Below are 22,691 nucleotides of genomic sequence, written 5' to 3' on the forward strand. Positions count from 1 at the left end.
ACAAACAACCCAGAAATAGAAAACAGTTTCGTCTACAGTAGCTTCAAAAAGAATAAAGTATTTAGGAATACGCTTTTAAAAAGGACTTGTATCCTGACAACCATAAAACATTGCTAAGAAAAGTGAAAAATATCTAAATAATTGGAGAGACATTCCATACTGAAATGGAAGACTCAGTACTGTTAGGATAGCAATTCTCCCCAAACTAACCTATAGATTCAGTGCAATCTCTATCAAAATCCCAGCAGGCTTTTTTATTGAAACTGACAAACTGATCCTTAAATTTACCTGGAAACACAAAGGACCCAAAATATCCAAAATAACTTTAAAAAAGAACAAAACTAAAGGGTTTATACTACCAATTTCTAAGCAATTATAAAGCTACAGTAATGAAGACAGTGCGATAAGGATAACCATAAGAGGACAATGGAACAAAATTAAAAGTCTGGAGATAAAACTTTGTATTTACAGTAAACTGACTTTTAACAAAGTTGCCAAGGCAATTCAATAGGGAAACGGCAGTCTTTTCAACAAATGGTGCTTGCACAATTTGGTAGCCATGTCCAAAAGGAACCTGACATCATGTACAAAAATTAACAAAACAGATCATAGACCTGGACAGAAAAGCTAGCAAAAACATTTTTATGTATGTAAAACATCTACTTTTTAAAAAGCATATTATTTTTTTAAGTAGATTTTTTTTTAAAAGTAGATGTTTTATGTACATAAAAATGTTCTGGAGAAATATTTAAAAAATCAGAGTACACCTGATGAGTGGATAGGGGATAGCTGAGTGACTTTCTTTTCATTTGTAACATTTATGCTTTTTTTCCATGTATATGGATAACCTATATTCAAAATAAATACACTGACATTTTAGGAAGGGGAAGGTTTCCTCTGGAAGCATTTGGGCAAGTTCCCCTGAAGATGGGCAGAAAACGGCAGCTATAAGGTAAGAATGATGCCATGGAGATTCTGGAGCCAGGTGTGTGATCTGAACCAGACCAGATTAGTCATTCTTAATCCTGGGAAAGTGTTGCAAATCCCTCTGAGAATCTTAAGTTACAGAAGCTGCTCCCAGGAAAAAACACTCCAAAATGCAGAATATGACGTATGAGTCCAAGGAAACCAAAGACCTAGAAGTTGACAGGCCCCTGATTAAAGAACTCTGTACCGGATCCCATTTCAACTTTTTGTGATTATTTGACTTACCTACCTTTGTAGCCCTTGACCGCCTGATAGAGGATGTTTGACACGTATTTCATTTCTGTAAGGAAATTAGGAAGAAGCAAAGTACCTGCTTCTTGCGAAATCCCTTTATATCTTCCTTTAATCTTTAACTGATCCCCAGAAACTCTCACATGAGACTGTCTGAAAAGTCAGTTAAGTATTTAGCAAACATCTGTTGCATGTTCAGACCCATGAACAGAGTGGGAGTCACAGGAGAGGTGAACCAGTCCATTCAATGTCATTTGCTTTACTTGGTTTCCAAGTCACAAAGCTGTAGAGGTGGGATGTCAAGGAACAAGGTGATGGTAATCTAGAAGCCCTTGCATTGTGATCTGACACTCCATCTCCGGCAAAGATATGGGTGACTAGGAAGGTTATAAAGCTCAAGAGACCTAAGAATCAAGGTCTTGCCCTCCCTATTTTATTCTTGGGGGTTGGGCACACAGAAAAACTTCTCCCAAACAACAGCCAAATGAAGAACTATTAGGACCCAAAAGTACCCTTCACCACGCCCTCACACCCAACTTTGCACCACCCAGTTTGAAAGGTATGAACAATTAACTTCTTCCAAAGAAAATAGGAAGTTTCCCCTGAGAATTGAAAACTTTTCATTTACTCATATTCTCTGTGGCCAGAAGTTAACCTTTTGTTTTCTGGAGCCCTCTGCCTTGCTGTCTTCTTTCCCATAAACAGCATCTGAGTACAGAGTGTGGCCAATCTGAACAGCCTTTCAGATTCCTATTCCATGCCTTTCCTGCTGTAAAAGCTGCACCTTCCCTTAAGAGTAAGCTAGATTCTTCTTTTTTCCTTTTCAAAGATATAATCATCATTTCAAGATCATTCAGTAACTGCTCCCCAGATTTGTGGGGGTCGGGGAGAAGAAAGAAAAAGACTTTGGGGCAGTTTGCCAACAGTTAACTGAAATCAATTACCTAATCAGTTAAAGCTCCCTAAGAATTCAACCATACTTGAACGAAAGCCAATGACAGCCAAAGACCACTTACCAAGCAGCCTCCATGGAGCTAAAGACCTCAGGAAGAAAAATAAACAAACCCAGAACCAAAATTAGCCACAGGAGACTCAAAATGTAGCCTTTATTTCAGAGCCCATAGACACTGAGTAACTACTGGGGTGCTGCTGCTGCTGCTGCTAAGTCGATTCAGTCGTGTCCAACTCTGTGCGACCCCATAGACGGCAGCCCACCCGGCTCCGCCGTCCCTGGGATTCTCCAGGCAAGAACACTGGAGTGGACTGCCATTTCCTTCTCCAATGCAGGAAAGTGAAAAGTGAAAGTGAAGTCGCTCAGTCGTGTCTGACTCTTAGCGATCCCATGGACTGCAGCCTACCAGGCTCCTCCACCCATGGGATTTTCCAGGCAAGAGTACTGGAGTGGGTTGCCATTGCCTTCTCCTTCTTCAGGAATAAAATGGAGCTAATACTAGTAGCTCATACATTGTTTCAAGAGTGGAGAAAGATGGCGATCCAGTGGTTAAACTCAGCATTTTCAGGGCAGGGGTCCTGTTCAGTCTGTGGTCAGGGAACTAAGATCCCACAAGCTATGCAGCGCAGCCAAAAACATAAAAATAATTTGTTGGGCAGAGACATACACAAAGACTCAAAAGTGTTCTTTGGGGGTAGGGAACAACCAACTGTGTGAAAGTCCAGGCGAAACTAATAACTACCCTCACCAAGCAGAAGACTTCTAGACCCAGACCTTGAGGCCAGAAAGTGCAGAAATAAAACATTAAAAATGCACGGAACTTCCCTCCTCCCTTGGGTATTTATTATATACTCTGTTAGCCCAAGCAATAGGCTTAGACAGTTCATCTCCTAAAGATTTCAAACCCTGGAGCAGGAAAGTTACAGCATGTTCATCTCGCATTTCATTTAATCATCACAATTCTTTCAGAGTCTCACCCTCATTTTAAAAATAAGAAAACTGATCCAGACAAAAAAGCTCTGGAAATGGATGGTGCTGATGGTTGCACAATAATGTGAATGTATTTAATGCCAGTGTACACGTAATGCCACTGTACATGCAAAGCCAGTGTACACATAAAATAGTTTAAATGATATATTTTATGTCTATTTTACCACAGTAAAAAAAATTTTTGCTTTAAGTAACAGGTTTAAAGAACCAAATAGTTGGCCTGAAGTCATAAAACCAATCAGTGTCAGATTCCAGCCCATGAGCTTAGACCCAGCCTTAGTTTCTTCATTTGTAAAGCGGGTTTTTGTAACGATTAGATGAAATAATGGATGGACATGTGGTTTATCAACTGACATGTATCTTGTGAACAGAAATTTTCCCCTCAAAATTAGGTAACCTAGGGGATTACCACAAACTTTAAATATTGCTTTTGAATCCACATGTCAAAAATAGGAAGATTTTTATAGAGACCACCTCATTCAGGGGTTGCTCATTCAAACCCCTAGAAGGGCCATGCAAATTACCTACTGGGTGATGCCGCTAAGGAATAAGCCAAAAGGTATGGAAGACGGGGTCCTGCACGGGGAATGTTCTTTATGGGAAATTTGGGCCCAAATTTTCAAGAAAAAAATGAAAATCCAGAACTTTTTTAATGTGAAATCTCCCAATTATTAAATATTGGCAACTAACTGGAAAAAAATGTAAAGTCCTGTGCCTGCCAACCTCTCTTCCTCGCCCCCCAGCCCCAATCAACGCCATGTGAAGATGAGCTCCATAACTGTCACTTCACAGCACGAGATCTGCTTCATTAGCAACCGAGGCCCAAAGATACTAAGTGACTGGCCAGGGCACCCAGACTCCCTTCTAAACTGGCTTATGAATTCAGCTCCAATTTGTGATTTGATTTTGTTTTTTAAGAACTGCGAGTACCATTTAGTATACCCTCTGAACAAAAAACCTTCAGATTTCAAACGCTGGGAGATCTGTCAGTTTTAATGCGTGGGAGCAGGTGAGAAGTCATGGTACAGAGCAGAGAAGGAAGCAATGAAGAGGAATGGGGCAGAACCGAGAAGTCCCAGCGTCCGAAACCATGTCCCACTTGGGAACTATTAGTGTCAGCAAATGGTTCAAGGATCAAAGCGGGTCTGAGGCGGTAGGTGGCTCCTACCATTCGCCTATGGCCAGATGGCCCTGTTCATCCTGAGTCCTTCCCACCTTCCTGCCAGTGCCCAGAGATCAAAACTCAACCTTCAACATTCTGTGACCTGCTTCTTTTTCACTGAGATCAAAGGGAAACTTTTGTCCAAGTTGTAAAAGAGAAACCAAGAGGCAACTTAATGCCGCCTCTGCCTTCCTTGGACTTCCTGGGGGGATTAAGGGCACTCCTTTAAAGGGATTTCTCAGAGAAACACATCTGTACCAAGGACTGGTGTTGGCGCCTCGGCTTCTAAGGACACAGTGGCTCCTGCAGAACACATGTGCCAGGTGGAGCAAGCGGAGAGAACAGACAATGCAACCAACAGACAGCAGCCTGGAAAGACCACAGGGATTAAGATCACGGAAAAAAAAAATCCATCTGATTTATAGGCATATTAGCAAAAATCACCTTGAATCCAAGTATTCTAAGCCACAAATTTTTCAACTTCAAGTTTAAATCTTCAATTTCATTGAAGATTTTACAAATTTCATTGAAGAATTTAGAAATCCTCAAGTCTAAATCTTCATTTCACATATGACCTGTGCTGAAACAGACGAATAACACCAAAGTCATTTGCTCCAGGCCACCTGATAGATCAGTGGCAGTGCTGGGACTAAGCCCCAGCTGCTTCTTCCTCAATGAGCCAATGGCCATTCACAGGTGAGGCCCCGGGGAGACAGCAACTTGCCACACACAGGACTGCTGGCAGAGTCCAGGCCTCCTGCCTTCTGTCCCAGAACTCTATCAGCCAGACTTCATCACAAAACACGATTCCTGTGCTTCTAACTGGCCCGGGGACAGGGGGCGAGGGGGATAGTGGAAGGAAGGAACTGGCTAGCACCGCTTTCGTTTGATCAAAGGAAGCTAGAGGTCATTCAGACCATTCCCCTGCCTCTGGACTGGATCAAACTCAACCTCAGAACAGTGAGAACTGACCCAGCAATTCTACTCCTAGGTATACACCCAAGAAAACTGAGAACCGATGTTTACCCAAGAACTTGCACACAAAATGTTCACAGCAACATTATTCATAACAGCCCGAAAGTAGAAACAATCCCCAAATCCATGAACAGATGAAAAGGTAAACCAAATGAGGTCTATCCACACAATGGAATATTATTTGATCATAAAAAGGAATGAAATATTGACACATGCTATGACATGGATGAACTCTGAAAACATTAGCCTTGTTTAAAAAAAAAAGAAGTCAGATAATAAAACACCACATATTGTTTGACCCCATTTATATGAAATGTCCAGAATGGAAAAATCTATACAGACAGAAAGCATATTAATGGTTGCCAGGGACTGGAGGGAAGGGGGAGTGGGAAGTGGCTGCTAATGGATTTTTTTTAATGGGGTGATGAAAATATTCTGGAGGTGGACAGTGGTGAAGGTTGCACAACTCTGTGAATATACGAAAAACCACTGAACTGTAAACTTTAAAAGGGTGAATTTTATGTTATATGAATTATAATCCAATAAAAAGGAAAAAAACATTAAAACCCCAAACAGCATGAACAATGTGTGAGAGAAATACACAGAGTTTTATTTTCCAAACAGAGGTTTCTAGATTCCTGAGATGTCTACAAATGTCCTCAATGGACACTTCCCAAGTTCCACCAAAACAATATTCCTCAAAGCATATTCCATATGCTCAACAGTTCTATAAAGGATGAGATATGGGCCTGCTCCTCACCTCAGACCCAGCTAGAGCAACTTGGTATCGTGTAACTTTATAGTCATCTAAATCCAGGGCAGGAGGAACGCAGGAAAACTACAGAGAACTTCAGTTTACATCGGCCATCTACTCCTAGCTGGGGAACTTTAGGAAACACCCACTGTGCTAACACAGATCTGGGAGGTGGCAGCCGACCCGTGGGGAAGAAGAACCAATCACTAAGGAAAGGGAGGGAGGTAAAAATCCATAAATACCACTTGAAACTTGCACCCACAGCCCTAACTTTTAAAATAAAAGAAAAAACCAAAAGCCAACATGTTCCCACAGTCACCGAGTCTATTAGCTAGGTTCCTCTTTGGTTGTATGACTTGCTTCAGACACCCAGACACCCCAAAGCAGACCCACACACTTCCATCCCCAGCAGTTGTGAAACCACCTATTGTACGAGGGTGCGGGGACTGTTCTGACTTCCGTATAATAAAGGGCTTCACACAGACCAAGCTCAAGTTTATCTGCCCACCCAGCCTGTCACACATAGTATCCCCTGGTAATAAATGTGCTTCTGTGACTTTTCACTATTGCATCAAACATGAAGCTGCTCATGTGCCCTCTTTAAAGTGGCCTCTGTGGGTTCCTGTACACATTACACTCTCAGTTTCTGGAAATCAGTTTATAGTATTCATCATGAAAGCAGAGGATGATACTCCCAGGTGACACAACAAACACAAAATCACTTTGCCGTCCACTGTGCTTAGAATACAATCCAAATGCCTTTCCATGGTTTCTCTGCAGGCTGAGAACAAGCCGGGTCCCTCAATGTAACATTCTGAAAAGTGTGGGAAGGGCAAGCACTGTAACAGAACAGTCTTTCAAAATGCAGTCCACAGATTACAAACTGTAGACTACAATCCACAATTACAGGCATGTTTCTAGAAATACAGCTCTTCCTGCCTCTCTCTGATTCCATCTTGTATTATTCTTTGTTCCCCCCCACCCCCAACTCCTCACCATGTTTCAGCCCCTCCAGCCTTCTGTGTTCCTCAAACATACTCTTTCCCACCTTGGTCTTTTATACTTGCCATCTCCTTTGCCTCAAACACTCTCTGGATTGTTGGGTCCTTCTTGTCAATCAGGTCTCAACTCACGTCACTTTCTCTGAGAAGACTTCTCTGACCACGTAATCCAAAGCAGTTGCACCACCCTGTCACCCCCCAATTACTACTACGTCACCTTGCCCTCTTCACACTATCTGACATTACCTTGTTCATGTATTTGACCTACTGACTGTCTCCTCAGGCTAGAAAAAGTCCACAAGCACAGGGACCTTGACCCTCTAACTCACCAGTACATCCCTAAGTCTTGGCACAGAGCAGGCACTCAAATATTTGTTGATTAAATAAATGTGTACCAGACATATGTTAACTTATTACCTCTTAAAACCTCAGAACAGAGCAAGAATTTCCCAGTGCAATGCTATAAATGCCACTTTACTGAACTCCTTCCCTATGGCAAAAGAGGGTGTGACTTTTCCTGTTCATGTTAAGTTCTTATGCCATTCTTGTTCTGAAAGTGGTCCAGAAAAAAAAAAAAAATTGGTTTCAACATACCACATTTGGGATTTTTTTCTGTGGTCTAAGACCACAGATAATCAGGCAAGGCTGTGAAGTCTTTTACATGACCTCTGAGGTTCTAAATAAGGAATCCCTTATTAAACAAAAAGGACAATTTATCAGTTGGTTAATAGAAGGAGGGGAATTTGTTATCAGCCAGTAACCTATCTTTGCTTGGAAAAAATCAATACCAAAGAATTTAAACAAGAATATTTCTTTACTAAAGTCAAATGTCTTTTGTGTGCACTCCCAGGATGAAATTATCTGAGGAAGCAACATATAGGAACAGTACAAAATCTCTCTGGCCTAAGTGACTTCAATTTTGGTTCTGGTCTCTTGACAAGCAGAATGTGAGCTGACCTTCTGGAAGAAGAAAGGGCCAGTTTTTCACAGATCTACTTCCAGCGTTCTATACCAGAAGCCAGCAAGTTCTGACCCACTTTCCGGGTACAGCTTATCCACATACCCTTATCCACACAAACACTTCATCCTAAAGAGCTGTGTGGCCCTGTAGGGGCATGTGAAGGGGAGGGGGCCAGGCGGCACTGGCATAGTGCTTTTCACAATTGACCACCTCCATCATAATCACTAGAGTGCTTATAAAAGTGTAGATTGCTAGGCATCTCCTAGGCCAACAGAATTAGAATCTTCGGAAACTGCATTTTTGACAAGCTTCCCCACACACCACAAGTCTTACGCACAGGAAAGTTTGACAACCAGTGGGATAAAAGATCCCTAGGAGAGAGGCAGGGAACTGGAACTGAGAGAAGACGAGATACGATTAGAGAAGGATATGGGGATTGACAATGGGGGCTGGGGGTGGGGGATAGGGGTAAAGGCATGCTTCCGGGTATCGGCAGTCAAGACAGGCGCGCAGTGGGGACAAGTGAGGTGAGGACAGGGCTCTAGAAAGGATATGACACAGGGTTCGGGCTGGAAGAGGTGAGGATGCATCCGCGGACTGGTCAAGATAGTGGGGAGGCGGGGAGGCGGAGAAAGCAGGGTACAGACGTGAGAGGGAGGAGCAAAACTGGGAGTAACGGGGGCTCTTTGAAGGGGTGAGGACTGCAAAGTGAAAATTGGGAAATGGGGGTCACAGGAGGCAAACACCAAGAATGGAATAGGAACCACCTAGGGTAGTAGCTGAGACCTTTCCTCTGACCCAGAGCCTCCCCCAAAACTTCGGGCCTTGACAAGCCTGAGTGCGGGGCAAAGGCTGGAGACGGGGAGTTTGGGGGAGACAAGCCCAATAAGGGATGTCCCTCAGGCCTAAGCTAGGGGTCCCTGAAGTGGATCGAGCCAAGCATGGGACGCCAGGAAGTCCTGGGATTCCCCAGAGCGGCCCGCTCCATCTCCGGCTCCCGGAGTCTCCTTCACTCACCATCGCCGCCGCCATCTTGGATCCACGTGTCGCCGTAATGACGTCAGCGGAAGTAGGGTTTCCTTGGTTACGGAGTTTACCACCGCGAGGTGCTGCCCTGTTTCAGTCGCTCTTGTGGTCGCGGTGAGTGGAGGTGCAAAGAAGACTTAGCTCCTGATCGGTAGCCTGGTCTGGGCAGTTAGGTCGCTGGTTAAGTGAAAAGACAGGGTGGTGTAACTACGGGAGCCATGTTAACTCCTGGCAGACCCCCGCTCCTTCCCCGGCTGACACTGCATTATGGGTAATAGCGGTGTGCGTAAAGGTGCTTGTTCTGTGGGCTCCATCTTTACTATTGGCAGGAAGATCCGTTGCCCGGGTTACCTGAGCCCTTTGATTTGGTTGAGTGGGATCCGTACCAGAGCTCCACTAGCAAAATGGTTTGTAATTAATGTATTTAATTATTTGCTTGGCTATCCAGTATTCTCTCCAATAGACTCTAATCCCTATGTGGGTACTATCCTTTTTTTTTTTAACCTTGCTTTGCCTCACTCTCATCTGTGAAATGGGGAGGAGACTATTTTAACACCTTCATTATAGGTGTAATGATAACAATCCAATTAACTAATGTTGAATAATATTAAATAAATGTCATTATACTCTTATGTCTACTCCTTCAGTCATATGGTAGGTGCCCAATACACTACTTACTAAATGGAGGAAGAAAACGCAGCGTCTTTAGTTGAGGGGTCGGGGGTTGGGGGGGAGACAGCTTGAATATGGACTTCACCTTGTTACCTAAGAGTGTGACTCGAGGCAAGTCACCCCACCTTCCTAAGCCTCAGTTTCCAGTAGCTAGAAAAGGGGACTCAAGAAGTTGTAGTGTTAAAATTGGTAGAGATCTGAAAGTTCAGTTGGTCCATGTATCACTGTAAAGTGGGTAGGTACAGTACCAGTGCTATCTGCAACTGTTAGGAAAAGTTGTGAAAGATTGATAGTGGTCAATATCACGTATTGAACATCTGTGTGCTGCAGCATTTAGCATCATGCTAAAACTACTCAGAAGGCTCTCTTGTCTAGTCCTATCTCTTGGCAGAGGGTTGTTGAACTCTGATCCCCACCTAGGAGCAGGGCTATGGTTGATTGCCAGGCAAAGAAGGCTGCCAACAGATCTTTCCATCTTTTCATGAGCATACTATTTCTCCCACCAAGAGGTTGACTCTATTTCTCCTCCTTTTGAATCTGGCTGGTCACATCACTTGCTTTAACCAACAGAATATGATACAAATGACTCTGCCAGTTCTGGGTCTAAGCCTCAAGAGACTTGGCAGTTTCTGCTTCCATCATTTTGGGTCTAAAGACGTCTGGCGACCAGGCTTGATAGCCACATGGAGAGGGAGGGAGGCCCGGCGGATATCTCCAGGTACTCTAGAAATTCCAGCTGACTCCCAGGCATATGGATGGAGTCATCATGGACATGCTAACCCAAGCTGAACTGCCAACTGAATGCAGCTACATGCATAACCTTATCTGACACCATATGGAATAACAACAACAAAAAAACTGCCTAGCTGAGCCCAGTTGTGTTAGGTTTTGGAGTGGTTTCTCATGCAGCAATAGGCAATTAAAACACAGACCTATTAACTCTTGTGATTCATACAACCATCCTGAAGAGGAGCACAACAGATAAATCCCCAAGGGAGAAGAAACTTGAGTGAGAAGGAGGAGCATTTCCCTGGAGTTTCATAGCTAGTAAGCCACAGGTTCTAAACTTGTAGCCAGTTCTGGAGCTTGAATTCTGGGTGTTTCCTATCATTTCCAGAGCCAAAAGAGGGTTGAATGATAAGGAACGAAGCTCCATGAATGCTATATTATTCCTTGGTTATTTCCATTTTCCCCTTCATATCTTCTGTTTTTCCCAAAAGGCTTTCATGACCTAGTCTCCTTTAGTAACATACATATATCAGAATCTCTGGGCAAGATTGCCTGGGTTTAGATTGCATTTCCATCACCCACTGGCTCCATGGTAGGGGCAAATTTTTTTTTTCCCTTAACAATTTTTAAAAAATTGTGGTAAAATGCACATTGTTCCCTAGTGTCTTGGTGGTAAAGAATCTGCCTACCAGTGCAGGAGCTATGAGTTCTATCCCTGGGTCAGGAAGATCCCCTGGAGAAGGAAATGGCCACCTACTCCAGTTTTCTTGCCCGGGAAATCCCATAGACAGAGGAGCCTGGCGGGTTACAGTCTTTGGGGTTGGAAAGAGTCAGACGTGACTTAGCAACTAAACAACAGCAACAAAATGTATATCACACAAAATTTACCATTTTAATCACCTGTAAGTGCAATTCATTGGTGTCAAATGCATTCACCATCTGTGCAGTCACCACCACCTCTGGAAATTGTTTATCACCCTAGACTGAACTCTGTGCCCATTAAAGTGAAAGTCACTGAGTTGTGTCTGACTCTGCGACCCCGTGGACTATATAGTTCATGGAATTCTCCAGGCCAGAATACTGGTGTGGGTAACCATTCCCTTCTCCAGGGGATCTTCCCAACCCAGGATTGAACCCAGGTCTCCCGCATTGCAGGTGGCTTCTTTACCAACTGAGCCACAAGGGAAGCCCAAGAGTACTGGAGCGGGTAGCCTATCCCTTCTCCAGCGGATCTTCCTGACCCAGGAATCAAACTGGGGTCTCCTGCATTATAGGTGGATTCTTTACCAGCTGAGGTCCCAGGGAAGCCCAAACAAAGATATAACCAGTTGCAAAGTGAAAGTCGCTCAGTCCTGTCTTACTCTTTGCAACCCCACAGACTATACAGTCCATGGAATTCTCCAGGCCAGAATACTGGAGTAGGTCAGTTCAGTTCAGTTCAGTTCAGTCACTCAGTCGTGTCCGACTCTGCAACCCCATGGACTACAGCATGCCAGGCTTCCCTGTCCATCACCAACTCCCAGACGCTTGCTTTAACTCATGTCCATGGAGTCGGTGATGCCATCTAGCCATCTCATCCTCTGTTGTCCCCTTCTCCTCATGCCTTCAATCTTTCCCAGCATCAGGATCTTTTCCAGTGAGTCAGTTCTTCACATCAGGTGGCCAAAGTATTGAAGTTTCAGCTTCAGCATCAGTCCTTCCAATGAATATTCAGGACTGATTTCCTTTAGGATTGACTGGTTTGATCTCTTTGCAGTCCAAGGGACTCTCAAGAGTCTTCTCCAACACCACAGTTCAAAAGCATCAATTCTTCGGTGCTCAGCTTTCTTTATAGTCAAACTCTCATATCTGTACATGACTACTGGAAAAACCATCTCTTTGACTAGATGGACCTTTGTTGACAAAGTAATGTCTCTGCTTTTTAATATGCTGTCTAGGTTAGTCATAGCTTTTCTTCCAAGGAGCAAGTGTCTTTTAATTTCATGGCTGCAGTTACCATCTGCAGTGATTTTGGAGCCCCCAAAATAAAGTCTCTCACTGTTTCCATTGTTTCTCCATCTATTTGAAGTGATGGGACTGTATGCCATGATCTTAGTCTTTTGAATGTTGAGTTTTAAGCCAACTTTTTCACTCTCCTCTTTCACTTTCATCAAGGGGCTCCTTAGTTCTTCTTCGCTTTCTGCCATAAGGGCAGTGTCATCTGTGTATCTGAAGTTATTGATATTTCTCCTGGCAGTCTCGATTCCATCTTGTGCTTCATCCAGCCCGGCATTTCACATGATGTGAGACATTCAGAAAATTCACACTAGGAAGCATTAGTACAGACAATGTTAGTGGAGGTGATGGGATTCCAGCTGAGCTATTTCAAATCCTAAAAGATGATGCTGTTAATGTGCTGCACTCGATATGCCAGCAAATTTGGAAAACTCAGCAGTGGCCTCAGGACTGGAAAAGGTCAGATTTCATTCCAATCCCAAAGAAAGGCAATGACAAAGAATATTCAAACTACCACACAAATTGTACTCATTTAACACACTAGCAAAGTAATGCTCAGAATCCTTCAATCTAGGCTTCAACAGTATATGAACGAAGAACTTACAGATGTACAATCTGGATTTAGAAAAGGCAGAGAAATCAGAAATCAAATTGCCAACATTAGTTGGATCATAGAAAAAACAAAGGAATTCCAAAAATTAAAAAAAAAACAAACATCTACTTCTGCTTCATTGACTACATGAAAGCCTTTGACTGTGTGGATCACAACAAACTATGGAAATTTCTTAAAGAGATAGGAATACCAGACCACCTTACCTGTCTCCTGAGAAACCTGTATGTAGGACAAGAAGCAACAGTTAGAACCAGACATGGAAAAATGGACTGGTTCAAAATTGGGAAGGGAGTATGTTAAGGCTGTATATTGTCACCTTGCTTATTCAACTTATGTGCAGAGTACATCATGCAAAATGCCCACAGGATGAGTCACAGGCTGGAGTCAAGATTGCCGGAAGAAATGTCAACAACCTCAGATATGCAGATATGACTGTAATGGCAGAAAGTAAAGAGGAACTAAAGAGCCTCTTGATGAGGGTGAAAGAGGAGAGTGAAAAAGCTAGCTTAAAACTCAGCATTTAGAACACTAAGATCATGGCATCCAGTCTCATCACTTCATGGCAAATAGATGTGGAAAAAGTGGAAACTGAAAGATTTTATTTTCCTGGGCTCCAGAATCACTGCAGACAGTGACTGTAGCCCTGAAATTAAAAGATGCTTGCTCCTTGGAAGAAAAGCTGTGACAAACCTAGACAGCATATTAAAAAGCAGAGATATCACTTTGCCAACAAAAGTCCATACAGTCAAAGCTATGGTTTCTCCAGTAGTCACACATGGATGTGTGAGTTGGACCATAAAGAAGGCTGAACACCCAAAAGCTGATGCTTTCAAATGGTAGTGCTAGAGAAGACTCTTGAGAGTCCCTTGGACAGCAAGGAAGTCAAACCAGTCAATCTATTGGTAAAATGAGTTACAAGATCAATCCAGAGTCACAGTGGGAGAGAACCACACAAAGGCATGAATTCAAGGAGGCATGATTCATGGGCGGTGATTTTGTCACAATCCGTGATGCCATCATTGCCCAGGCCACCTTCCCCTCTCTCCCCTGGGCATCTGGAATGGCCTCCTACCTGGTTTTCCTACAGCCTTTTTTGTCACCTCTCGTCTCTCTTCTCCATTTAACCATCAAAGTCATCTTTTAAAAAACAAGAATCAACTGTGTTTCTCCCCTCTTTAAAACTTTACCCAGTTAAAATCTCAAGCCCTCACCACGACCTGCAAGGGCCTGCATAGTCAGGCCTTGACTCCCACACCGTCCCCTTCATTCAGAAGTCTCCAGCCACACAGACCTCCCAGGAAACTTGCCAAGTTCATGTCTACCTCAGGGCCTTTGTACTTGCAGGCCTTTCTCTCTGGAATACTCTTCACATTTTGTGTGATTAGCTGCTTCTCATGATTAGGTCTCAGGGAGTTGTTACCTGCCACACTCACACATACACACACAGGGTTGGGTTGGCGGTGGGGAGAGATACTTTGGTTATTTCTTATTGTCTTTCTTCCAATAAGAAAGCCTACACTGGGTCTGTGGTGTACCCAACTGTGTCTGTATTAAGTATGCGCCAAAAACATTGGTTGAATGCTTGCATTACAATTTCATCTCAGGCCTCACTCTATCAGTTGGGAACAGCTGTGGCTGTAAGGAAGACCCCCCCAAAAAACAACAGTGGCTTAACAAAATAGATGCTTACTTTTCTGTCTTAGTTTGGTTTCTTCTAGAAGCTGAGTCTGGCACAAGGATTCAAGCAAGAGTAACTTTTAAAAATTTATTTATTTTAATTGGAGGGTAGTTACTTTACAATGTTGTGGTGGTTTTTGCCATACATTGACATGAATCAGCCACGGGTGTACGTGTGTCCCCCTGTCCCTAACCCCCCTCCCACCTCCCTCCCCATCCCATCCCTCTGGGCTGTCCCAGTGCACCAGCTTTGAGTGCCCTGTTTCATGCATAGAACTTGGACTGGTCATCTATTTCACACATGGTAACAGACATGTTTCAAGCTATTCTCTCAAATCATCCCATCCTCACCTTCTCCCACAGAGTCCAAAAGTCTGTTCTTTATATCTTTGTCTCTTCTGCTGTCTAAGCAAAGAGTAGTTTATTTTTTATTTTTTAAAATTTATTTTAATTGGAGGCTAATTACTTTACAATATTGTATTGGTTTTGCCATACATTGTCATGAATCAACCACAGGTGTACATGTGTTCCCATCCTGAACCCCCTCCCACCTCCCTCCCCATCCCATCCCTCAGGGTCATCCCAGTGCACCAGCCCTGAGCACCCTGTCTCATGCATTGAACCTGGACTGGCGATCTGTTTCACATATGATAATAGACATGTTTCAATGCTATTCTCTCAAATCATCCCACCCTTGCCTTCTCCCACAGAGTCCAAAACACTGTTCTATACATCTGTGTCTCTTTTGCTGTTTCGCATACGGGGTTATCTTTACCATCTTTCTAAATTCCATATATATGCATTAGTATACTGTATTGGTGTTTTTCTTTCTAACTTACTTCACTCTGTATAATAGGCTCCAGTTTCATCCACCTCATGATAACTTATTCAAATGTATTCTTTTTAATGGCTGAGTAATACTCTATTGTGTATATGTACCACAGCTTTCTTATCCATTTGTCTGCTGATGGACATCTAGGTTGCTTCCATGTCCTGGCTATTATAAACAGTGCTGCGATGAACATTGGGGTACACGTGTCTCTTTCAATTCTGGTTTCCTCAGTGTGTATGCCCAGCAGTGGGATTGCTGGGTCATATGACAGTTCTATCTCCAGTTTTTTAAGGAATCTCCACACTGTTTTCCATAGTGGCTGTACTAGTTTGCATTCCCACCAACAGTGTTAGAGAGTTCCCTTTTATCCACACCCTCTCCAGTATTTATTGCTTGTAGACTTTTGGATAGCAGCCATTCTGACTCGTGTGAGATGGTACCTCATTGTGGTTTTGATTTGCATTTCTCTGATAATGAGTGATGAGTGATGTTGAGCATCTTTTCATGTGTTTGTTAGCCATCTGTATGTCTTCTTTGGAGAAATGTCTGTTTAGTTCTTTGGCCCATTTTTTGATTGAGTCATTTATTTTTCTGGAATTGAGATGCAGGAGTTTAAGCAAGAGTAGTTTAGCGGGAGTAATTTAAAATAATTAAAAGGAGGGAAAGGGATACCAGAGGGCAGTCATGTGGAGGAGCCAGCTCCTGTTTGCAAGAGCTGATGGTTAAATTCTCAGGAATTTTGTGAGCCAGTTGTTGAACATGGACATTATTGAAAATGAAATTAATTTAAAATTAAATAAATGGTATTAAAAACAAAAGTATGAATCATTCAAAGGGCTTCCCAGGTGGCACAGTGCTAAAGAATCCTCCTGCCAATGCAGGAGACACGAGAGATGTGAGTTTGATCTCTGGGTTGGGCAGATCCTCTGGAGTAGGAAATGTCAATCCACTCCAGTAGTCTTGCCTGGAGACTACTACCAATGGACAGAAGAGCCTTACGGACTACAGTCCATGGAGTCACAAACAGTTGGACACAACTGAGTTCCTGAGTGCGCGCGGGCATACACACACACACACACACACACACACACACACACACGAAACATTCAAAACTCATCATTTCCTAATAATTTTACTATTCCCTAAGCTCCTGATTTTATTTACATCTATTTTATGTTTACAACAGAATACTTCTAATTCCTGTGCTACTACACATCTCTTCCCAACTCTGTGTTCAGTGGCTTTGGATTGTAGCAGAGCCAGTTTATGCATTAACACAGTAGGTACAGTGCCCAAGGCCCACCATACTTTTAGGGGCCATGAAAACGTTTAAAAGAAATAATTTCTTTTAAAATCAGAAGGTAAAAGTAAACATTGGGGTTAAAGTGAAAGTTTTCATATATAATATTAGCACTCCGTTTTTTAAAACCAGAGCTTATTTATTTATTTATTGGCCATGCTGCACAGCTTATGGGATCTGAGTTCCCTGACCAGGGATTGGACACAGGCCCCAGCAGTGAGAGCACTGAGTTCTAACCACTGGACCGCCAGGAAATTCCGAGTATATTCGTTTTTATATCAATGCAGCTGTTGACTGCAATTTGTATTTATAAATGAAAGTATTTATATAGATATTTATAAAATACATGTTTTATGGAGGAAGAATCCTACAAAGACAAGATCGCTTAAAGTCCATGAAAGTGACAATGCAGTTCTGGATGGTAGCCTGAAATTGGCCATGGTGGGAATATTTACACCACAGATATGAGCAAATGCTACAAGTCAGGGCTTGAATTTTTGCTTTGTTAGCAAACATTTTCTGTAAAGGGCTAGATGATAAATATTTAAGGCTTTACAGACCATGTGACTGTGTTACAACTACTCAACTGGGCCTTGTAGCACAAAAGCTGCCACAGATAATAAATAGTGAGCTGTGTTCCAATAAAATCTAGTTTGCCAAACCCCAGCTTAGACTTAAAGCGATAAAGTGTCAATAATGCAGATTAAACTTTAACAGCTACGTGTTTGTAGCTGTTAAACATTGTGGTCAGCACAAAAATGTGACACATTTTATTCAGCAAAGAAGTTGCTCATCCATGTCTCTGCAAATGGCACATTTCATTGCTTTTTATGGCAGAGTAATATTCCATTGTATATATGTGCCACATCTTTATCCATGCCTCTGTTGATGGACATTTGCATTGCTTCCATGTCCTATCTATTATAAATAGTGCTGCTGTGAAGATTGGGGTACCTGTATTCTAGAATAACAGTTTTCTAACTACTCGATCCTCTGTGGTGACCTAAATGGATAGAAAATCCAAAAAAAGAGGGAATATGTGTGTATGCATGGCTGATTCATTTTGCTATACAGTAAAAAAAAATAACACAACATTGTAAAGCAACTGTACTCCAACAAAAAAGAAAAAGAAGTTGCTCGTATCATTGACTAACAAGTGAAATTCTGACATATGAATGCCTTCATTATTTCATGTTCATCTGATTCATGAATATACATGACATTTCAACCCACATTCATTGGAGTGAATACTTGGAACTAGACTTAAAGAGCATATGTTGTCAAGCAGTTTACCATCGTGGTTAACAAGCTTACCCTTGTGGGGAAACTCTGGGAAACAATGCAAAACACACACCTCAGAGTTATCCTACCCAGAGGGCGAGGGATCAGGTCATTAGTTTCGGACTGATCCCACAGGGTGTTAAATCTTTGGTACTTTTGGCCTTCTGGGAACACCGGAAGCTGAAACTTTTTGCAGTTTTAGAAAAAGAGTTCTCAGGCACAGTGATGCAGATAACAACAGCTAGAAGTTCAGTCCACTGCAAGGATACCAACAGTGCATTGCACACTCTCCAAGGTGAAAAGTCTAGGGAAGACTATCCTAGCTGATGTGGTGGCTGTGCCTAAAATATCTTCAGGGATTCAGGTTTCACCCAGCTTTGCCATCACCAGAATTAATTCATTTTCATCAGAGTCTATGGTGGCAGCTAGAGCTCCAGCCTTCACGTGTACATTCTAGGCAGAAAGAGGAAGAGATGAAAACTAAGAGGTGAAAAGCCCACGTTAGTTGTCTTTTAAGAAAGGATTTTGGAAGATGCTATACCACGCTTCCACTTACAACCCACTGATCATAACTTAATCACACTACCATACTTTGTTGCAAGAGTAGGAAATGTAGTCTTCATTCCAGGGAATTGTGTCCCCGATTAAATTATATTTCTCTAGCAGTAGGGGGAACATGGATAAGATATGGGGACAACCAGCAGTCATTGCCAACCTCAGAAAGGGAAAGGATGCAAACAGTATGGAAACCGACAGAGCCTTATAGTGGAACCTATTGTGATGAGGACAGATCCATGACAAAAGTGAGGGCCCAGGTGGGGGAATGAGGAGAGGCAGTTCTACAAATCACAAGGGGAAACAAGAGCTTTTTCTATATTTAAACTCAAAGCTACAACTAGAGAAAATATGAGCAAGTTAATAATGTCTTAGAAAGAGCATCTTACCTATGCCTTCTTTGACATCTTCCAGGGAGGAGTGCATGTAGTTTTCCCATAAAATTGGTGTCCCAAAATCTATCCCCATATTTAATTAATTAATAGAATTTCATTTTAGAGCAGTTTTATGTTTACAGAAAACAGTATAGAGTTCGTGTATAGTCCCTCATCCAGCCCTTACCACCCCCATTTCATCCCTGTTGTTAACATGTTGCCTCAGTGGGGTACATATGTTACCCTTGGTGATCCAATAGTGATACATTATTATTAACCAAAGTGAATAGTTCACATGAGGTTTCAGTCTTTGTGTTGTACTTTCTATGAGTTTTGAAGTGTTTATCAGTTCAGTTCAGTTCAATCGCTCAGTTATGTCTGACTCCTTGCGACCCCATGAACCATAGCATGCCAGGCCTCCCTGTCCATCACCAACTCCCGAAGTTTACCCAAACTCATGTCCATTGAGTCGGTGATACCATCCAACCATCTCATCCTCTGTCATCCCCTTCTCCTACTGCCCTCAATCTTTCCCAGCATCAGGGTCTTTTGAAATAAGTCAGCCCTTTGCATCAGGTGGCCAAAGTATTGGAGTTTCAGCTTCAACATCAGTCCTTCCAATGAACACTCAGGACTGATCTCCTTTAGGATGGACTGGTTGGATCTCCTTGCAGTCCAAGGGACTCTCAAGAGTCTTCTCCAACACCACAGTTCAAAAGCATCAATTCTTCGGCACTCAGCTTTCTTCACAGTCCAACTCTCACATCCATACATGACTACTGGAAAAACCATAGCCTTGACTAGACAGACCTTTGTTGACAAAGTAATGTCTGCTTTTTAATATGCTGTCTAGGTTGGTCATAACTTTCCTTCCAAGGAGTAAGTGTCTTTTAATTTCATGGCTGCAGTCACCATCTGCAGTGATTTTGGAGCCCCAAAAAATAAAGTCAGCACTGTTTCCACTGTTTCCCCACCTATTTCCCATGAAGTGATGGGACTAGATGCCATGATCTTAGTTTTCTGAATGTTGAGCTTTAAGCCAACCCTTTTACTCTCCTCTTTCACTTTCATCAAGAGTCTATAGTGATATGTATTCACCATTAAGAGTATTATGCAGAACAGTTTCTTTCACTGCCCTAAATTCCACTATGCTCCATCTCTTCATCCCTCCCTCGTTTCCCACCAAACCCCTGACCTCTTTACTGTCTCTATAGTTTTACCGTTTCTACAATGTCACATAGTTGGAATACAGCATGTAGCCTTTTTAGATCAACTTTTTAAATTTAGCAGTATGCATTTAAGTTTCTACCATGTCTTGAGAGCTCCTTTCTCTTTATCACTGAACAATATTCCATTATATGGATGGAAGGATGGAACCTGTCGAAGGATATCTTGGTGGCTGCCAAGTTTTGGCAATTATAAATAAAGCTGCTAGAGACCTCTGTGCAGATTTTTGTTTGGACATAAGTTTGCAACTCATCTGGGTAAGTACCAAGGAGTGCAGTTGCTGGATTGTATGGTAAGACTATGCTTGTTTTGTAAGAAACAGACAAATGTCATCTAAAGTAGCTGTACTATTTTACATTCCCACCGGCAATGAGTCAGAGTTCCTGTGCTCCACAGCCTTGCCAGCATTTGGTGGTGTCAGTATTCTGGATTTTAACCATTCTGATAGGAGTGTAGTAGTATTGCATTCAGTTACTTTCATTTGCGTTTCTCTAATGACGTATAATGTTGAGCATCTTTCATATGCTTATTTTCCATCTGCTTATCTTCTTCTTGAGGTGCCTGTTTAGGTCTTTTGCCCACGTTTTAAATTGGGTTGTTTGTTTCCTTATTGTTGAATTTTTTAAGGATTCTTTGTATATTTTGGCTATTAGTCCTTTATCAGATACGTGATTTGCAAATATTTTCTCCTAGACTAGAGCTTTTCGTTTTCTTTAAATGTTTTAGAGCAGAGTTTTAATTTTAATAAATTCCAGTTTATCAGTTTTTTTCTTTCATGGAGAATACTTCTGGTGCTGTGCCTATCCCTATGTTTTCATCAGTCTTTCCTGTGCCCAAAGGGATAAATCAGAGTGTAGGCTAGTGGGGTTCAGAGGGCAGTGTAAACAGAAAGAGCAGGTGGGCAGGAACTGATCCCTTGATCTTGTCCATTTAGATTTTGCCTTTTGAGATCATGTCTCAGTCATATTTCTATAATAAGGCCACATAACAAAACAACCCCAGAACTCAAAGGCTTATAATACTAAGCATTTCCTTCTCTCTCACATGTCCACAGGACAGCTGGGTTTCAGTTGATCAAGGCTGTTCTCAGATGGGTTTAAATCCAAGCTGCAGGTTGGGTCCAGATCTTTTCCACATGTTGCTCATCTTCGTTGGACTTTGTTTCAGATCAAAAGGCTGGAGGGCAAGCCTAGCCACACAAGCACATTTCTAGCCTTTGCTTAATCATATCTGCTAACATCCCATTGGCTAAAACAAGTCCATGGCCAAACTCAACATCAGTGGGGTAGGGAGGGACGTGAGCTCCTCTTATGGATCACCGAACAGCGATCTAATATGCCACCAATCATATTTGCAAATTCCTATCACAGGACCCTGCGCTTTGCTTTCAGAGACCCAAAAACACATTCCCAAACCAGGAAGCAAGAGAGAAATTCAGTTATGAACTGCGTAAGTTAAAACATTTTATTTTCCACTGTTCTTACACCCAGTGCCTAAGGTTAGACTCTGAGCTACTCAGGGGTACAGAATCAAGTCGGTACAGGGTTCCATGGGACTCTGGTGGGTGCATCACAAAAGGATATAGATCCTTCAGGAGATACAAGAATATAGATGGATGTTACTTGCTCCCCATCCCATCATAACTCTTCCTATCACTTGCTCTACAACAAGGCTAACCACTGGGGACTTTCAACTAAGACAACATGCAGGAAGGCCCCACTACCTCCTTGTCTTCTCTGCCTCCTTCTTACCTCTCCTCTGAGAGCTTCCCACTCAGGGTAGTAGATACTTCTCAGCAGCCACGTTTCCACTGTAGGACTGTAGGATTCCATCACAACCGTGATGGCTGCTGGACGATGGGAAATGCAGGGGCTATAGGCAGCCCCCAGCCCTGGGGGAGATCCAGACCAACCAACTTGCATAAAAACATGGCTTGGCAGGAGAGTCATTGTCCCAGATCATGAAAAGTCACTCCTGTCATCCTGGCACATGCAGCTCCTTGGAGACAAAAACCCATCCAGTGTGACAGGTGAATAATAGTGTGTCCCCCTCCCAAAAAAAAAAAAAAAAGATGTCCACTTCCTAATTCCTGGAACTTGTGAAGATGTTATCTGGTGTTGCAAAAAGGACTTTACAAATGTGATTAAGGAATTGAAGATGGGAAAATTAGTCTGCATTATCCAGGTGAAAGTGAAAGTTGCTCAGTCATGTCTGACTCTTTGCGACCCCATGGACCATACAGTCCCTGGAATTCTCCAGGCCAGAATACTGGAGTAGGTAGCCATTCCCTTCTCCAGGGATCAAACCCAAGTCTCCCAAATTGCAGGCAGATTCTTTACCAGCTGAGCCACCAGGGAAGCTCAAGAATACTGGTGTGGTTAGCCTATCCCTTCTCCA

General features: G+C 42.6%; 1 protein-coding gene across 1 annotated transcript in view; it reads right to left on the minus strand.

Moving 5' to 3' along the window:
- The window catches only part of TM9SF4 (transmembrane 9 superfamily protein member 4), a 51,011-nt gene extending 41,754 nt beyond the window's left edge, over nt 1-9,257 (minus strand). Inside the window, exon 1 of the mRNA XM_010841734.1 lies at nt 9,031-9,257. Coding sequence (XP_010840036.1) covers nt 9,031-9,045 — 15 coding nt within the window. The 5' untranslated portion in view covers nt 9,046-9,257. The remainder of the gene's footprint in view (nt 1-9,030) is intronic.
- Between the last annotated feature and the right edge of the window lie 13,434 nt (nt 9,258-22,691).

This window comes from Bison bison, unplaced genomic scaffold, assembly GCF_000754665.1.
Source record: "Bison bison bison isolate TAMUID 2011002044 unplaced genomic scaffold, Bison_UMD1.0 scf7180017864167, whole genome shotgun sequence".
In the NCBI taxonomy this organism is placed as follows: domain Eukaryota; kingdom Metazoa; phylum Chordata; class Mammalia; order Artiodactyla; family Bovidae; genus Bison; species Bison bison.